At 39.1% G+C, this 14,917-nt stretch overlaps 1 protein-coding gene across 1 annotated transcript; it reads right to left on the bottom strand.

Annotated features, from left to right (window-relative positions):
• Positions 1-3,199: 3,199 nt before the first annotated feature.
• On the bottom strand, positions 3,200-9,005 carry zmp:0000001048 (retinol dehydrogenase 8). Its single transcript, XM_028823224.2, has 6 exons — positions 8,875-9,005; positions 6,973-7,134; positions 4,774-4,953; positions 4,307-4,400; positions 3,913-4,093; positions 3,200-3,637 (listed from the first exon to the last, which is right to left on the bottom strand). Exons 1-6 carry the CDS (start codon positions 8,969-8,971, stop codon positions 3,419-3,421), a joined length of 933 nt encoding a protein of 310 aa, XP_028679057.2. The 5' UTR covers positions 8,972-9,005; the 3' UTR covers positions 3,200-3,418.
• Between the last annotated feature and the right edge of the window lie 5,912 nt (positions 9,006-14,917).

The raw sequence follows: 14,917 nt of genomic DNA, 5'->3' as shown, positions 1-14,917 counted from the left end.
TTTCATGGGTTCCTTCTCCCAATGGTGAGTTTCACCTCTTTCCATAGATGGATCATTTGAGTTCAGATCAGGACTCCTAGCAGGCCACTTCAGAACATTCCAGCGTTTTTGTTTCAACCATTCTTGGGTGCTTTTAGTTTTGTGTCATTATTCTGCTGGAGGACTTGCTCTAAATGCCATGATAATCCTCCGATTTCATTGTGCCCCGTACAGGATGAAGGTACCCAGTGCCAGAGGGCAGCACAGCCACCTTCCCTGCCCATTTTCATGTGTTTCATCTTCTGTCAACATAGAGCTGCTGTGGCTTACCAGAAAGTGTGCATTGAGTTTCATGTGTCCAAAGGACTGTGGCTTGTCAACATGCAGTTTAGCAAACTCCAGTCAGGCTGTTCTGTGTCTCTCTTTCAGAAGTCACTCTTTCTGGGTCTCTACCATGGAGCTCACTTTCATTCAGACAGCAGTGGGTGTTGCAGATTGAAACTGTACCTTGATCTTGGAAACCAACCTGCATCTCTCGATGTTTTTCATTGGATTCTTTCTTTACCATTCAAACTATGCTTCTGTTCAATTTTCCGCATATGGTCATGTCCAGGGACGTTGGCTTCAGTGGAAGGGTACCACTACTTATGGGCACATCTCTGTGATCACTATGACAGCACACAGCCATGTGTAAAGCTGTTACAGGTGGCAGGATCCATTCATCCATTTTCTAATTTTGTTTTCCATTACAATTAGCCAGACAATATTTGGCTATTAGGCAAGAACCATCTGTGCGTGGGATGAATGGCCATCACAGACCACATTCACTGCTGTTCGTCTTTAGAGTACAGTATCTCACTAAAGTGAGTACACCCCTCACATTTTTGTAAATATCTTTTCATGCGACAACACTGAAGATATGATACTTTGATACATTGTAAAGTAGTCTGTGCACAGCTTGTATAACAGTGTAAATTTGTTGTCCCCTCAAAATAACTCCACACACAGCCATTAATGTCTAAACTGCTGGCAAAAAAAGCGAGTACACCCCTAAGTGAAAAATGTCCAAATTGTGCCCAATTAGCCATTTTCCCTCCCCGGTGTCATGTGACTCATTAGTGTTACAAGGTCTCGGGTATGAATGGGGAGCAGGTGTGTTAAATTTGGTATTATCGCTCTCACACTGTTATACTGGTCACTGGAAGTTCAACATGGCACCTCATGGCAAAGAACTCTTTGAGGATCTGAAAAAAAAAGAATTGTTGCTCTACATAAAGATGGCCTGGGCTATAAGAAGATTGCCAACACCCTGAAAATGAGCTGCAACATGGTGGCCAAGACCATACAGCGGTTTAACAGGACAGGTTCCACTCAGAACAAGTCTCACTGTGGTCGACCAAAGAAGTTGAGTACCCGTGCTCAGTGTCATATTCAGAGGTTGTCTTTTGAAAATAGACGTATGAGTGCTGCCAGCATTGCTGCAGAGGTCAGCCTGTCAGTGCTCAGACCATACTCTGACCGTACACTGCATCAAATTGGTCTGCATGGCTGTCATCCCAGAAGGAAGCCTCTTCTAAAGATGATGCACAAGAAAGCCCGCAAACAGTTTGCTGAAGACAAGCAGACTAAGGACATGGATTACTGGAATCATGTCCTGTGGTCTGATGAGACCAAGATAAAATTATTTGGTTCAGATGGTGTCAAGCATGTGTGGTAGCAACCAGGTGAGGAGTACAAAGACAAGTGTGTCTTGCCTACTGTCAAGCATGGTGGTGGGAGTGTCATGGTTTGGGGCTGCATGAGTGCTGCCGGCACTGGGGAGCTACAGTTCATTGAGGGAACCATGAATGCCAACATGTACTGTGACATACTGAAGCAGAGCAAGATCCCTTCCCTTCGGAAACTGGGCCTCGGGGCAGTATTCCAACATAACAACCCCAAACACACCTCCAAGATGACCACTGCCTTGCTAAAGAAACTGAGGGTAAAGGTACTGGACTGGCCAAGCATGTCTGCAGACCTAAACCCTATTGAGCATCTGTGGGGCATCCTCAAACGGAAGGTGAAGGAGCGCAAGGTCTCTAACATCCACCAGCTCCGTGATGTCGTCATGGAGGAGTGGAAGAGGATTCCAGTGGCAACCTGTGAAGCTCGTGTGAACTCCATGCCCAAGAGAGTTAAGGCAGTGCTGAAAAATAATGGTGGCCACACAAAATATTGACACTTTGGGCACAATTTGGACATTTTTCACTTAGGAATGTACTCACTTTTGTTCCCAGCGGTTTAGATATTAATGGCTGTGTGTTGAGTTATTTTGAAGGAACAGCAAATTTACACTGTTATACAAGCTGTACATTGACTACATTGTATCAAAGTGTCATATCTTCAGCGCTGTCCCATGAAGAGATATAAAATATTTACAAAAATGTGAGGGGTGTACTCACTTTTGTGAGATACTGTATATACAGCCAACAAACAGTGCATATTTTCAGATATGGAAGTAGCCTAAATAGACATGGGCAGAATATTAAAATGTTACACATCACTATTCGTTGAGACAAAATAACATTCCCAAAGTTTAAACTACACTGCTGTATGTTTTTTAATATATATTCAGTACATTGTGTGACTAAAGACATTAAATGCATTAAGCATGGCAGAAGGAGATTCTTACAAAATGCTCCTCACATTCAGTGTCAGTTTTTTTTCTGCTTATTTTTACCTCAGCTGGAACGCACTACTGTGGCCTTCTACCACCTTGCTTTGTACGGCAACATACTATATTTTTATTTATTTTGGCAATATAACTTTCTCTTTATCATGTTCACAAATGATGCATACAGGTATAGAGCTATTACTTGCTCCAAGTATGGCAGGAATGTGCAATCCTTTATTTTTTTCTTTAATTAATGAAATTCTATTTATTACTTACAAAAGCTAAGCAAAACGACACCTTTTATTGGCTTACTAAAAAGATTACAATATGCAAGCTTTCGAGGCAACTCGCAATGGCCCCTTCTTCAGGCAAGATGTAATACCTATTTACATGAAGAAGGGGCCTGAGTTGCCTCGAAAGCTTGCATATTGTAATCTTTTTAGTTAGCCAATAAAAGGTGTCATTTTGCTTGGCTTTTCTCTACATTCATAATGGCTAACACGGTACAACACCCTAGTATTACAAAAGCTACAAATAGACAGTACTGCTAATTTTCCGGTATGCAGTTTTCTGTTGGCTTTAATTGGCTTTTTTACCCTCTTTCTAGTCCAAGAATGGCATAGAAGTAATGTATTAATACTCCCGTCACAAAGCCACTTGTCTCCTGTCACCCTTGGACAGCTCTACGCTTGTTTTAGGCTCTACTAGTGACTGGAGGGTGTAAGCCACCTAGGCTATTTCTAGGGCCAGTTTATGGCACCACAAAGATTTGGTCACTGCTCTTCAAGAGTCCACATCTTTTTGCTTCCGCCTTAGCAACAGACGCAGCAGCCCAAGACTGGCATTGAAGATACGCTTTTGCCTAAATGTCAGCCTGTAAAATGCATCAAGGGGCAGATTGCCACTGGGGTCTGCTTGCTTAAGGGCAATGAAGGGTGCGTATAGACGATTGGTCTGGTGACGAAAAGGAGGATTGTTGGAGGTGATGATCTTCATAGTATGCTGTGAATTAAAAAAAGAGATTAATTACAGGCCTCAAGCCTTTTAAAAATTTTAGAATTCAAAAGACTCAATATACTAAATATTGATCTCTCAAATCTAAAATTAATGACTCTCCCTGCTGAGCTTTCAGCCCATTTATTCCAATAAAGTACACAGCCAGTTTAGTAGCCTACAGTGTTCAAGTGTTGAATTCGAAATCTTTTAGAGAAACTTAAAAATAAAAATGCAGGACCATCAACTACAACAACCATGCAGTAGATTCCTTATTCACTTACTTCTGCCACTTCTTCTGGCCTTTGTCCTATTGTAAAGATTTTTTCTGAATATGGGATGTAAATGTGCTGAAATATTTCAGCTGTTTCTTCATCTGCACCAGAGAGATCAATTTTGGCAGCATCCTCATAAACCTTGGCCTCAAATTCTGTTGTCACGGGGCCAGGTTGAATGAGACTCATCCTTATTAAAGAAAACATTTAATCATTGCATTAAATACACATACACCAAGTAACACCGGAGCAGTACTTTATGGTATTTGCAGCATCTAGTCTACTATAAGCTTCTAAAAAGTGCTACTACTTAGTATCAGCTAATATATTTAGACTTGAATAATTTACTTTATTTAAAGTATATTTTTGTCTTTGACAACATTACCGTCCTTCCTTTACGTACTTGATATTAAATTTCATTGCTTGCACTGCAAGGCTCTCGCACAACCCTTCTACTGCAAATTTAGAGGCAGAATAAACATCATTGAACAAAAGGCCTGTTAAAAAATAGAGAAAGATTAATGTTATTTCAATTCAACAAGATAAAGTTTTTGTTAATAATTAAAGAGCGGTTAATTTAGAAAAAAAAAGGTAAATTAAAAAATGTATCTTAACTTCACTAATCCAGACACTTCAGGACAAAGTTCAAAATGGTCATCATGTTCAGTAACTATTCAGTAAGAACGTCACAGACCAGGGACTCTACTTAAAGTGCTCAATACACATCCCACTGCCCTTGGTCACTTCTGCTGAGGCCTGCATGATGTCTCCCAAACCAAAAATGTCCAGTCAACTAAACTATATATGAATTTGGCAAGACAATTCTTTCTTTCTCCTTTAATGTTTCTGAACAGTTTCTATATGGCCCACCTTGGACACCCAAAATGCTGCTCATGACCACAATGTGCCCACACTTCCGTTGCTTCATATCTGGCAGGACTTCCTTTATCATTCTGACCTGTCCAAAGAAGTTAGTGTCAAAAAGGGTCTTCATGGAGCTGATACTCTGTGTTTCCAAGGGTCCGATCATTCCCAGTCCAGCATTGTTAACTGTAAAGACACAGCAAGAAACCCCCCTGCATCAAAATAGTTTATTAGGCCAGTAATGTGCAAATTTCATACTAGTTCACACAGTTTTGGCTTCAATAAGTCAACAAGAATCATGAAATACTCAATATGCATGGTTTTGGAATGGGATGTCCAATAAGCTCATATAGGTGTGATGTCCACTAGTGTCGGTACAGTGTCAATTCTTATATACATTACAAAGTGGCAGATTTAAAACTGCTGCAAATTTATCTGGAAAATGAATTATTTCCTAGTAAATTTTTTTTTCTATTTTAATAATAATATATCCTATTTCTACATTTTGGAAGTTAGGGATGATGCAATGCAAAGTCATTTGGTTCAGTTATTGGCCTTCAGTTTTTATTGATCACCGGTAACACTGACTGCAGTACAATTGCTTCTTCAGTTCATCTTTGGTCGACTTGCCTTCTACAAGGGGTTCTGGAAAGGGAATATGGTTTGGTATTCTATTATCACTCATTCCCCTGACAATCCTGGACCACCTTAACCAACATTTTCTCACCATACTCTCAAATGGCTACGGTCTTGTCTCTTTTCACAGGGCCGCATTGTTTCTTTGTTTGGAAGGAGTTGGGTTTAGCATAGTCATTGTCTGTGCAAGTCCTGGCCAGGACTGTGGAGTCTTGTCAGGGTCTGAAGCAATTATTGGGCTACTGGAGTCGCAGTGAGTAAAAATGTACTTATTGTGACTAAACGTAAATTGTAGTTTTTTTAATTTCCAATTTCAGATATACAGATTCTATTAAACTATTTTTTCTTCTACACTTTTGATATAGCATTTTTAAATTTTGTCAGTTTACTCTTATATTTAACTAGCTGTTCCCTGCGGCTCCACCCGCATAGTAGTGAAACAGGACAAACTTTAAAAATCAATAAAAAAAATTTTTAAAATGTAATTTGTATTGAGAAGAATTTATATTGATAGCTTTCTTATCCGAGGGGCTCTTGATATACAATATTTTTGGTTTTGCTATCAGGACGAGAATATAGCTCTTCCTCTTTGGCAAAAAGTTAAAAAGTTGGCAAGGTAGGTTTGCTCCAACATCAAACGTTGGCCCTGTATCTGATCGTGTTCAGCTCTGACAGGAGAGCGACCCCATATCTCTGCCAATGAGCAGGTACCCTCTAAAACACATAGCCGAGATCTCTCTCTCAAAAACGTCAAATGTTACTCTTTAACAATCTCTAAATGATGATGTCTGCTGAACAAACAGGTATCACTAGCTAAGCAGAGGAAAGGTACACTCCAATACGTGGCGATAGGTAGAGGGAATCGAACGGAGGCTGGCTCCCCACTCCTGAGGTCCCGCCTCCCCCTCCTCTTGGCCCACAGCCTGTTTCTCGGATTTGCCCGAATAAATCGCTCCTGCAAGTGAACTATGATACTTAGTGTGATGAAAGAAGTCGCAAAATCAACCAAAATGTTCGAGCAAATTCTTGAAAAAAAAAACAAAAAAACAATCTAAATCTGTTAAGTAGTTCTCTCGTGAAAAGTGGACAGACAGACGTTGGATTTTGTACTGTATATACAGAGATATTACTCAGTGTTTGTAAGCCACAACATCTTTACGGCCTTTAAACCTGAACTTTTAACAGATTGTGGTGCTAAAAAAATAGCCTGGTGATTCAAGCTGGTAGTGATGTTGTATCTTGTAATCTCTCAATTAACATAGTAAATATATTGGTTTAATTAGAAATAGAGGAGTCGGAGTCCATTACACTTACCACACTATAAGCAACAGCAACCATAATGTGTGACCTGTGATAAATTAGTGGCTTTTATGTTTTACATGACAGGATGCCAGTCCATCACAGTAAATATTATATATTTACACAAACTGACAAATTTTCACCAGACAGCAAAATACTAAGGTGCTTTCAAAGGTGGTAGAGGCGTCGTTGCTTCTCAGCATGCTGCACTCGGATGTCTACTGATATGTTTACTCAACACAAGACCACTTGTAACATTTATTGACTTGCCAAGCACATCTACTTGTCTCCCAGGGATGCTGTTGACACACTCTTTGATTGATTCCTCACTGCATACATCCAGCTCTCTGATTTCCAGCGTTTTGTTCATTGCTTCTCCTGCTGCTTCTTCTAGCCCTTTTCGTTTCTCCAGGTTGCGCATTGTAGCAATAACTGCCCAAAAAAGACAGAACATCCCATTTTGTCAAAGACAGGTTTCGCTGAATATACCTAGAGCTGAGCATGCTTAGAATTAGAGAACACATGTACATTCAGTGAGACATATAATCATTTTTTGAATTCCGCTGGATTGCAAGGAACATTTTTAAACCGCCATTCTCTCCAGTGTAACTCCTGTAATTGGAGATGACACCTAATTGGGATCAGAACTACACTACACTACACTACACTATCATTGAATGAAACAAACTTCTTTTTTTTCTGTCGTGCAGTACAATCAGAGAGGTGTCTTATTGGTCCCAACATTATTCTGCAGTAGGACAATGTCCCCAAACAAACACCAACATCACAAAGAACTATCCTTCGCAAAAAGAAGAACACAGAGTCCTGCAACAGATGGTATGGCCTCCACAGAGCCCTCATCTGAACATCATTGAGCCTGTCAGGGATTGTTGCTACATCATTCCTCTCATTTCAACAGAAGCTGCATCACAAACACTTGTAGTAATAAAATGTGTTGCATTTGTCATTCCAACAGATGGCACAGCACAACCATTTGTTATAATAAAATGCATTGCGTTTGTCATTTCAACTGCTGGCACATCACAAACATTAACACTGCTTTTATGAATCCCATACCAAATGGCTTATATAACAGACATATGCATTGTATTTGTAAATCCAACAGATGGTGCATCACAAACATTTTTAGTAATAAAATGCATTTCATTTATCATTCCAACAGATGGCAAGCACAAACATTTGTAGTCATAAAATTAATTGCATTTGCCATTCCAACCGATGGCATATCACAAACATCAACGCTGCTTTTATGAATTATACCAAATGGCATATAATAAAACATGTGCATCACATTTGTCCAACAGGTGGCACATCACAAACATTTGTAATAATATATTTTATTGCGACAAATGTTTGTGATGTGCCACCTGTTAGAATGACAAATGTGATGTATTATATTACTACAAGCATTACAAAAATACATTCCAATAGTGCAGTGCAAACATTAACACGAAGGTTTGCACGATTACTTCGATTTCAAGCCACCTCAGATGGGTAGCAGAGGCAGTAAGCAACATCTTAATACATAATTCGCCAGTCTCCTCACTCACGTCCATCCGAAGCCGAATGTGCAGTCGCCTTATGCGCAGCTGCCCAAAAAAACCTCACGAGACCGACATCGCGGCAGATTTACGGCCGCGAAAATTCAAAGAGAAAGGCAATTTCAACGGACATCCAACCCCAACATCGCGGGAGGCGGCGGATTTACGGCCGCAAAAATTCAAAGAGACTTCGAGTAAAGCTCTAAAGGCCTGAAAGGCGATTTCGACTACAGCTCAAGGCCTAATTACGCATTCATTCAATACACCTATATCAGGTTTGTGGTGCTTGCACTTATTACAATTCCACTCGTGCCCGTTTCATCTTACGTTGTCGAAACGGGCTCTTTGTCTAGTATGACATAAACTATGTTTGATTGTTTTGCAGGAGCTAAACTCATTCCATGTAAAATACTTTCTCTTTCTAACTTAAATTTCACTAAAGAAACACAAAAATAACTAAAACAACAACTTTCCAAAACTCCTGCTTAATAGTTCTTCTATGTGGAAAGAATTAGATGTCTGTCATAGCTGACTAGCAAAAGTGTTTAGTTTTAATGCTTAACTTTCTGAAGTACTTATGACCTAAACGCCATTTTCATGCAACTCTCACCTTTAAACCTCTTCAGCTCATCCTTCGCTAACCGAACAGCCAAGGCCAAGCCGATTCCAGAAGAGCATCCAGTGATAAGAACATTTCTGCAGGACATTGCACCTCTTTTATCCAAAGTATGCAGTAAACTGCTGAAATGAAAAAAAAAATTTATAAAATAAAAATAATCCATTGACACAGTTGTAGAAGTACAAGCTAATACTTTAAATGCATCCATTCATTCGTTAATTTACTAAATCTACTTAACTACTGTTACAAAATCAGTTATACAAAAAGCACAGTAGATATTCACAAAAATGTAAAGTTGCAAATCTACTTCTCGCATTATGCATCTTAAACTCGGTTAGCCCAAGCTCAGTGCCATGCTGTCTGTACTGTAAACCCATGTCAGGTTTTGTCCACGCCACCTCCTCCAACCCCATGAAGCAAAACAACCGGATTTCCTGCTAATTCCTTAATCCTATTAGCCATCCTGGCGAGTCTGCTCCGATGTCTGGGAATTCCAAATGCTTTGTGACGGATTAAAGACCTCACTCACATCAATACCGCGTTGTTCTGGCAGATAATCAGGTCACATCACATCAAGCAAGCTCTTCAACTCGGCTGTGGTTTTTTTCCACAAGATGATGCTCTGGACATCTTAGTTAAGCAAAGAGAGGGACAGAGTAACACTTCCAGTGCAGAGGGTGAATGTTTTAGTTTTAGATGACACAATGGTGTAATAAAGACAACTGAGCAGATTGAGGCCACATTTTGTAATCATCTAATACACCTCAACAATTCTGATGTTTGATGGTTCCATTTTTGTTAACTGTACAAGTGAGTTGCTCCATGTGCCTACCGTTCTGTGTCAAAAAAAATGTTTTCTAGTGTTTTTGTGATTTTTGACCTCTAACCACCAGAGCATCCTGCTCCTGAAGTATATACAGTGGTGTGAAAAACTATTTGCCCCCTTCCTGATTTCTTATTCTTTTGAATGTTTGTCACACAAAATGTTTCTGATCATCAAACACATTTAACCATTAGTCAAATATAACACAAGTAAACACAAAATGCAGTTTGTAAATGGTGGTTTTTATTATTTAGGGAGAAAAAAAATCCAAACCTACATGGCCCTGTGTGAAAAAGTAATTGCCCCCTTGTTAAAAAATAACCTAACTGTGGTGTATCACACCTGAGTTCAATTTCCGTAGCCACCCCCAGGCCTGATTACTGCCACACCTGTTTCAATCAAGAAATCACTTAAATAGGAGCTGCCTGACACAGAGAAGTAGACCAAAAGCACCTCAAAAGCTAGACATCATGCCAAGATCCAAAGAAATTCAGGAACAAATGAGAACAGAAGTAATTGAGATCTATTAGTCTGGTAAAGGTTATAAAGCCATTTCTAAAGCTTTGGGACTCCAGTGAACCACAGTGAGAGCCATTATCCACAAATGGCAAAAACATGGAACAGTGGTGAACCTTCCCAGGAGTGGCCGGCCGACCAAAATTACCCCAAGAGCGCAGAGACGACTCATCCGAGAGGTCACAAAAGACCCCAGGACAACGTCTAAAGAACTGCAGGCCTCACTTGCCTCAATTAAGGTCAGTGTTCACGACTCCACCATAAGAAAGAGACTGGGCAAAAACGGCCTGCATGGCAGATTTCCAAGACGCAAACCACTGTTAAGCAAAAAGAACATTAGGGCTTGTCTCAATTTTGCTAAGAAACATCTCAATGATTGCCAAGACTTTTGGGAAAATACCTTGTGGACTGATGAGACAAAAGTTGAACTTTTTGGAAGGCAAATGTCCCGTTACATCTGGTGTAAAAGGAACACAGCATTTCAGAAAAAGAACATCATACCAACAGTAAAATATGGTGGTGGTAGTGTGATGGTCTGGGGTTGTTTTGCTGCTTCAGGACCTGGAAGGCTTGCTATGATAGATGGAACCATGAATTCTACTGTCTACCAAAAAATCCTGAAGGAGAATGTCCGGCCATCTGTTCGTCAACTCAAGCTGAAGCGGTCTTGGGTGCTGCAACAGGACAATGACCCAAAACACACCAGCAAATCCACCTCTGAATGGCTGAAGAAAAACAAAATGAAGACTTTGGAGTGGCCTAGTCAAAGTCCTGACCTGAATCCAATTGAGATGCTATGGCATGACCTTAAAAAGGCGGTTCATGCTAGAAAACCCTCAAATAAAGCTGAATTACAACAATTTTGCAAAGATGAGTGGGCCAAAATTCCTCCAGAGCGCTGTAAAAGACTCATTGCAAGTTATCGCAAACGCTTGATTGCAGTTATTGCTGCTAAGGGTGGCCCAACCGGTTATTAGGTTCAGGGGGCAATTACTTTTTCACACAGGGCCATGTAGGTTTGGATTTTTTTTTCTCCCTAAATAATAAAATCCACCATTTAAAAACTGCATTTTGTGTTTACTTGTGTTATATTTGACTAATGGTTAAATGTGTTTGATGATCAGAAACATTTTGTGTGACAAACATGCAAAAGAATAAGAAATCAGGAAGGGGGCAAATAGTTTTTCACACCACTGTATCTGTGCATTTAGTTTTCACTCTTAATCCAGTTCAGAGGCCTGGATCCAAACTGGGTGAAAGACAAGAACAAACACTGGTAAGGGTGCAAGTCTAGCATAAGTACATTTAACCAGAACCAAATCTGAATCATAGACGAGCTTAACCAGCAAGGCTTTGAGATGTAGGAGGAAAACACACAGAGACACATGAAGAACATTCAAACTCCTGCTAGGGTTGATTTACGGAGCTGTGGGATGTCAGGCACAACTGTAAACTAAGAAGGCAGTGGATTAAGACCCCAATAGTGACTTTAGAACCCAAAATGAAAGTCACATAAGTACAGCTCTAAGTTTTTAAATAAATGTACACAACCTGTAAAGCATTTTGACTTATTGTCCCACTGTAAAAAGGCACTTTATCAAATCATATAAAGTAACTTAATAGTGCTAACCCAAGATGAACGTCACATAAATAGAGGTCTGACTTGCTAAAAGAATGTCCCAAACATGTGAAGCACCTTGAGATAGCGTTCATTGGAGAAAGGCACTATATAAAATCACGAAGTTACAAGTTTAATCCCACAAGACTGAATTATAAACCAGTATGCTGTGGATTAAGACCCCATTAGTGACTTCATAGTGCAAAACCAAGATGAAAGTTACTAAAGTACAGGTATTGGTCTAAAAAAAAAATGGATACAAGCTGTAAATTACTTTGACGTATTTTATTGTAAAAAGGTGCTATATAAAATCATAGGGGACTGTGGATCAAGGTTATTATAGTTAACTAAAACTAAAATCAAAACTGAAACTATTATTAAAAAAACATTTTCGTAAACTGAAATAAAATAATTAACAAAACCGAAATGAAAAACTAAAACTAAACGAAACTATTAAAGTAGCTGGAAAGACTAACTGAAATAAAATAATAATTTACTAAAATATTTTTAGTTTTCGTTTTTGAATGAATATTCTTGCCGTTAGTCTTTAACCCTTGTAAGTTTTAACTCTAAAACAGAAAGTCATCCACCACGAACCGCCCGCACATATTCATCCAGTGAACGGTGGCTGGTGACGGAGGGCAGCTGTTCACACAGCATTTGCGGTGACAGAGCAAGCTGAGTGCGGGTGCATAAAGCGTGTGAAATAGAAAGCGATATGCGTGCCGCCTTTCTTTGTGCTTATTGTATATCAAGATGTAATTCAAATGGCTGAAATCAGAATGTACTGGTCAACAAAATGTTTACCATATAGCAAGAAAAATCACGAGTGAGTAACATTTCAGTTTATTTCTCAGGTGTTTGCTTTTTGTTGAGAGCGATTCACCTGCCTCTTCGCAAAGGAGAAATCGTTTTTACTTTCTCATATACGAAGTATAGAGAAAGTATAGTAATCATGAAAAAATTCGACCTCGATATTTTGATGAATCTTGACGTTATAGACTAACCAGTGTCCAACAATACTATTTTTTGGAATTGTGTGCGTACGCACGTGCGTGTGTGTGTTTGTGTGTGTGTCTGTGTGTGTGTAAACACGATAACTCAAAAATGCAACTAGATAGATGGATGAAATTCGGCATGTGGTTGTTACACCATAGATCTGTATTAACTTTTGGGCCAAATCCATCACCCGGAAGTGGTACTTTACCTGAACACATACTCAATTTTTTTTTTTAATACAGCTGCAGAGTCCGATTTATTCAATTTTACTTTTATAATAATTGTTCAATATATTATTAATTTGATTTGTTGTTGATGGTTCCTTAATGTACATAATATAAAAATATAATCATTGTCTTGCGGTTTACTCCTCAAATATCCATCCCCATATCTGAGTATACAAGAAAGTCTCGAGGAGACCACTCCCGGTTGTTGAAAATAAAACGGCACTGATCGAGAGACTGACTAGGTCATCATACAAGATCAGCATATTGTTGCTGATCAATCACTTTTGCTTTAAAAACATCGTTTAACAACAAAGCGATACAAACAAAGGTAGAGAGTCTGACAAGTGATGAAAAACTAAACATACTAATGGGTTTTTGTATTTATTCCATATTTATTAATTTATCTTTTTTAGTTCATATTCACAACTCAAAATACCTGATATTGTGAAAGTAATCCATTAGCAGAATTTTAAAATATTTGTCTCCCTTTTTTCAACGTTTTTCTCCCCCTCTCTCAAAATAGATAGTTGAAATCATCATATTCTTTTTGTTCTTAACATCAGCCTTATCATACATATTGCATACCAGGGATTTTTCCTGCCTTGCATCCAAACCTGCTGTGGTAGACTCCAGGTTTCCTGTGATCCTGCTCTGGATAAACAGGTTTAGATAATGTATATGTTGTTCTTAATCTCAGACGCTGTCTCTGTTGTTTTATGCCTATCCGTACTCCTATTACCTGCTCTTGCTCTGCTCATTATGGGTTTACTGTCCTTTATGGTGGTCTATTCAAGACTCACTGCCCTTAACCTTCACACTATATGCTTGTTGTTCTTTGTTTCCCTCAATACAGCTAGGTGGGGTCAGCACACTCATTCAAGTCTAAGAGCCCTGTTCTTCCTAAGCCCCTGTGATTTTCATGAGAAAATATTTTAAAAAGTATAAAATTGTGTAAAATTGTTCATATTCAGTGTCTAGTTTTGATTATGCTTGTTTTTATCAGACAAAAGCAAGACCAGATAATAAACTATGTGGTGTAGTAAGCTTCCACTAACATTAAACTCATATCCAAATCTGTTAAGTGTACAGTTCTGTCTGATTGTGACACAAAACTAACTCTGTAGGCGCTCCATGTCATAATTACTAAAACTAAAACTGAAACTAATATATATAAAAATAAAATAGAAATGTCTTTGTGAAATAAAAACTAAACTAAAACTAAAAATACACGATGAAGGAAAACTAAAACTAAACTGAATTTCCAAGTAAGGTCAGAAAACATATAGAAATAAAAACTAATATAAAAAGGCAAAACTATAATAACCTTGCTGTGGATTAAGGCCCACATTTAGTGACTTCATAGGACAACCACCATATGAAAGTCACCTCTAAGTATAAGTATGTGGACATAAAGTGCTTAACAGGTACATTGTAGAAAGGCACTGTAAAATCAGTGAGTTACAACCCCAAGTCAGAGTCGCGTCACTACAGGCCAAAATTGTCGAGAAAATTAAATAAATATTTTAAAGTACTCTGAGGAGTTGGGAGATGTGCAGATTCAATCCCCAGCACTTTTTTCTGTATGTGATTGGGTTCCCTCGCACTGTAGAAATATAACATTTCACCTGTACCTGTAAAGGTCCGTGTTCACTATGGAGAGCTGCAGGTTCAGTCCCAATACCTCACCCTGTGGGAGTCACTTAACTGATCACAACAGGCTGAACAAGCGGATTAAAAAGGCTGGTTCAGTCCTAGGCGTCAAATTAGAGGATCTGACGGAGGTGTCCGAGAGGAGAATGCTGAGAAAGCTCCTCAGTATCATGGACAACCCCTCTCACCCCATGCATGCCT

Source organism: Erpetoichthys calabaricus, chromosome 17 (genome assembly GCF_900747795.2).
Source record: "Erpetoichthys calabaricus chromosome 17, fErpCal1.3, whole genome shotgun sequence".
NCBI classification, from domain to species: domain Eukaryota; kingdom Metazoa; phylum Chordata; class Cladistia; order Polypteriformes; family Polypteridae; genus Erpetoichthys; species Erpetoichthys calabaricus.
The sequence above is the reverse complement of the archived record's forward strand: the minus strand, read 5'-3'. Positions and strand labels throughout refer to the sequence as shown.